General features: G+C 37.3%; 1 protein-coding gene across 3 annotated transcripts in view; it reads left to right on the top strand.

Annotated features, from left to right (window-relative positions):
* The window catches only part of LOC107687383 (protein FAM126B-like), a 22,615-nt gene extending 17,611 nt beyond the window's left edge, over positions 1-5,004 (top strand). For 2 of the 3 annotated variants that reach the window (XM_016484678.1, XM_016484679.1), the window contains exons 12-13: positions 2,410-2,544; positions 4,354-5,004. In XM_016484678.1, the coding sequence (XP_016340164.1) occupies positions 2,410-2,544; positions 4,354-4,940 (722 nt within the window). In that variant the 3' untranslated portion in view covers positions 4,941-5,004. The remainder of the gene's footprint in view (positions 1-2,409; positions 2,545-4,353) is intronic. The other variant, XM_016484680.1, reaches the window with a different exon arrangement.

The raw sequence follows: 5,004 nt of genomic DNA, 5'->3' as shown, positions 1-5,004 counted from the left end.
ACACATTTCATTACACCAAATACACAAAATAATGTTATTTTTAGCAACATCATATGACCCCTTTAAACTTTCAACTCATCAAAGAATCCTGAAAAAAAAAAAAAAATCTAATTTTCCACAAAAGTTTTAGGCAGCACTTCTGTTTTTAACATTGATAATAATAAGAATAAGAGATGTTTCTTGAGCACCAAATCAGCATATTAGAATGATTTCATGTGACACTGAAAACTGGAGTAATGGCTGATGAAATTTCAGGTTTACCATCACTGGAATACATTACTTTTTAAAATATGTTCAAATAGAAAACACATGTAATGACATTTCACAATATTACTGTATTTTTGATTGAGAAAATAGAACTTCGGTGAGCATAAGAGACTTGTTTCAAAAACATCAAAAAACTAAAAAGTCTTATCGACCCCAAACTTTTAAATGGTTGTGTATTTCTGAGAGCATTCAAAACTATTTTCTTTTTACATTAGTAAGAGAAGGAAATGTATTATATATTTAATTCCTGTTCCTTTTCAATTAACGGTTTGAGTGGTGTGCTAATGATCTCATCTGCATGATGATACTCTCTCCCATCAACAGTTATAATGGGCAGTGGGAATTGGGGAGGGAAGCTTTGGATGACATCCTCTACCGAGCACAGCTAGACCTCCATGCACAGCCAATACTGGTAAAAGTCATTTGTTACGGTACACTTGGGGAAAATACAGTGGGTTCCGAAAGCCTGAGACACTGAAAATATATATATTGTTTTAATTTAAATATACAAAAATCAGTATTTTTGAACCATTTAAAGCAAAGAAATACTACGACATAAAATGAAGAAGAAATATGAAAGATTCTGCTCTATTTCTTGATCAGCAATCAAATTAGTAAATATCAGTTTCAAATCAAGCAAGCCAAAACAGAACATGTGAACTACTTTGTACAGACAGTCAGATGTTTTTGTTTTTGCTAAAAAATGCAAAATGGAAGCATTTTTACTAGTGGTCTCAAATTTTTGGACTCAAATGAACTGTAGTAGTAAAGTTGGAGTTATGGTTTTTGCTATGTTCATATAGCAAAAAAAAAAACAAGTCCAACTTCACTCGTACACTAGTACATACAGTATTATTACATGTGTTTTCTATTTTAATATATTTTAAAACGTAATTTATTCCTGTGATGGCAAAGCTGAATTTTCTGCAGTCATTCTAAACTTGATATTTACTTATTTCATTGCTGATCAAGAAATAGTGCAGAATCTTTAATGTTTCTTCTTCATTTTATGTTGAAGTATTTCTTTGCTTTAAATTGTTCAAAAACATCGCTTTTTGAACGTTTAAATGAAAACAAACAAACAAACAAACAAAAAGATGAACATGTTTTCCGTGTTTCATGAAGTCTTTCAAGAACATCATTTAAATTACAATTCTTCACGGAAATGTGATATTTCACTGCATTTCATTGACCTCTGATCCTCAGGTGGCAAATGCAATTAGTCGCTCACTTCCGTCCCGTCCTCCAGAGGGCTCGCATAACCTTTTGGAGGTGGAAGTAACACCTGCCGGGAGATGTGTCTCACAGGCAGCTGTCACTACCGCCTCCATTCGCCGCCTCCGCTGGAAACAAGAGGGTATGCAAAATATGCACGCACACCCACACACACAAACACACACACACACAGTTAGACCAAAACCTTGGTAACACTTTGGTTTAAGGACAAATTCTCTCTATTGACTAGTTGCTTATTAGCTTGCATACTGGCTGTTTATTAGTACTAGAAAAGCATATATTAATAGATTATTCTGCATGACCATATTTTAGATCCCTTAATCCTACACCACACCTGAACTTAACAACTACCCTACTAACTATTAATAATCAGCAAATTAGCAGTTTGAGGCAAAATTCAGTTAACAAACACACACACACACAGTTAGACCAAAACCTTGGTAACACTTTGGTTTAAGGACAAATTCTCTCTATTGACTAGTTGCTTATTAGCTTGCATACTGGCTGTTTATTAGTACTAGAAAAGCATATATTAATAGATTATTCTGCATGACCATATTTTAGATCCCTTAATCCTACACCACACCTGAACTTAACAACTACCCTACTAACTATTAATAATCAGCAAATTAGCAGTTTATTGAAGCAAAATTCAGTTACTAGTTACTACTGAGAATTGGTCCCAAACTAAAGTGTGACCGAAATTTTATATCCATTGTTTTATTTTGGTAGTTTTTTTGCTTGTTTATTTCCTTCATGATCATTAAAACCATAATGAGAACATTAACATCCTCATCAGTCCCTCCATTGCATCCATTCAAGCATCAGGAAAAGGAGGCCATTTTTGTGTGTGAAATTTTCCCTCGGTCAGCATCATGTTCAGTACACTCACTGTCTTCACCTCAGATTGTTTTGATTTCTCAACCACGGCCGAATTCTACGCCTCCATCACCCCCAGCCGAAACACCCCACCGGAGAGACCAGACACTCCTGTGGCACGCGGGCGGATAAAGTGCACCATTCACCTAACCTTGCAAGGCGGTAGGCAGGGCTCAGGAACATCTCACCATTAGACAGTCCATGCACAAGCCCTGCCCTTCTTGGTCATAAAAAGTGTTCATTGGCCTACAGATTAAACTGACCCCATTGCATGGAAAACTCCTTCTGTCTTTTACTAGTGTCTCCACATACCTTAGTGTTGTATTATGAGCATTTGTGTTTAACCCTTTTATTTGTGTTCAGTTTTGTTTTACAGTGCTTGCAAGGCAAGATAGACTGATGATCCTCTTCTTTTTCCTTTTTCTGCAGTTCTTTTAGCTCAAACCATTTAATGTACAAATTTGTTCAAATATTAATATTTGCATACTGAATTGTGATTGGTCTTGTTTTGGTGTCTTCAAGTCATGTTGGAATGATCATACAGTATTTGCAAATTGAGTGCACATGAGTACCACCATCATGCCATAATTACCAGTTCCTAACAGTAAATAACAGATTAAAGCTTTATTATTGTTTTTGATTATAATAATTGGATCAAATTGTATTTTGTGTAATATTAATGAGAAATAGTGATAAAGATTGACAAAAATTACTACTCGATGAATATGTGCATCAGTAACACACCTAACATGCATCCTTTGCATTTCGTTGTGTTGCATTATTGCTAGAAAGCTTCCTGTCTTTGTTGGGAAGTGAAAAAAAAAGGGGAAATTATATTTGTCCAGCACATCCATTTTTTTCCAACCAAATTTGCAATTTCCGAATAGAAGTGGGAACTTCTGAGGTGAGCTTGAACACAGCATTTCTTACATCTACAGTACTGTGCAAAAGTATGTGGTCTGTACGATTTTTTTTTTAATGTTTTTGAAAGAAGTCTCTCGTGTTCACCAATTATGAATTTATTTGATCAAAAATACAGAAAAAGGCAGTAATATTGTGAAATATATTTTACAGTTTAAAAAAGAAGAAGTATTATTATAAAAATTCAATATAATACATTTAAAAAGAAAAACGTTTCTATTTGAAAATATTTTAAAATCAAATTTATTCCTGTAATGCGAAGCTGGATTTTCAACAGCCATTACTTCGGTCTTCAGTGTCACATGATCCTTCAGAAATCAATCTAATATGCTGATTTGCTCAAGAAACATTTCTTATTATCATTGTTGAAAACTGTTGTACTGCTTAATGTTTTTTGTGGAAACCATGATAGTTTTTTTTAAGATTCTTTAATTAATAGAATGTTCAAAATAACAGCATTTATTTGAAAAGTCTTTACTGTGATCAACTTAATCAATTTAACGCATGCTTACTGAATAAATATATTTTAAAAAATAAAAAAAATAAATAAAACTTTTAAACTGTAGTGTATTTACAATCTTGGATCATCTCATTGGGGTTCACTAACAAAATTTCCCCCCTGAGCTTGAGTTTCTCTGACGTCAACATGTGTATGAATAAAAGTGAATGGAGTGAATGAAATCTAGTGTAACCGCAGCTTTACACTTCAAAGACGGTGTCATGTTGTTTTCTATCGGCTGTGCAGGAGAATCAACACAAGAGTGTCAAAGCAGCTGTGATGCAGCATTTCATTGAGACACATCCAAAAGCCTGAGCTTACTTCTAAGCTCACCTAACACTATTCTTTTGCTGCCTTGCAAGCGCTGGTATTTCCTCTAGGACATGCAAATCTAGTTAATCCAGCTTTCTGTTTTCTCTGCCTCATTTTTCCCTCGCTGTGTTTCAGATGCTGATGGCATGAGCTGTGGAGGTATTTCCTCTAGGACATGCAAATCTAGTTAATCCAGCTTTCTGTTTTCTCTGCCTCATTTTTCCCTCGCTGTGTTTCAGATGCTGACGGCATGAGCTGTGGAGAGGACTCTTTTGACCCAGATGAAGGGTTTTCCTCTGGGGCTTCCAGCAGCAGCCAGCCCAGCAGCGTGAAACGTGACTGGGTCATAACGGGCATTCGACCTTCCCGAGATCCGGGAGCCAGGAAGAGGGAAAGCACATCAGCCGACACCAGAGTCGCCCTCCGAAGCCTTCACCAACGGCACCAGTCCCCTGCCCCGGCCATCAGCCTCCGTACCACAGGAAGCAGCCCCAGTCCCAGTGCTCCCAGACGCTTTCTGGATCCGCATTACATCCCTCCCTTCGCTGGTGTGCCGCCTAAAACCAGCAGCACGTTTTCTAGCAAGTCTCTTGACTGTACCGGCCTAAATGGCTCATCGGGACCTACAGATAGCCTATCGCTGGGAAGCCTCAGTGCAGACAGGGCACACTATCTGTCAGCCATCAGCTTACAAGAGGAACGTCTAGGGCGAACGACGCGGAGCCAGGATCTCCTCTCCCCCGGGAGTCCGTTCTCCTCTGGAAGCCCATTGTCCAAACAGTCTCGATCACCCAGTTTTAATATGCAGATTATATCACAGGTGTAGAATGATTTTGCTGGGCTGTGTGTGTGCATGAGAATACGAAAACTTATTTCTGCCGTGGAATAAT

Source organism: Sinocyclocheilus anshuiensis, unplaced genomic scaffold, assembly GCF_001515605.1.
Source record: "Sinocyclocheilus anshuiensis isolate Anshui unplaced genomic scaffold, SAMN03320099.WGS_v1.1 scaffold149, whole genome shotgun sequence".
NCBI classification, from domain to species: Eukaryota; Metazoa; Chordata; class Actinopteri; order Cypriniformes; family Cyprinidae; genus Sinocyclocheilus; species Sinocyclocheilus anshuiensis.
The sequence above is the reverse complement of the archived record's forward strand: the minus strand, read 5'-3'. Positions and strand labels throughout refer to the sequence as shown.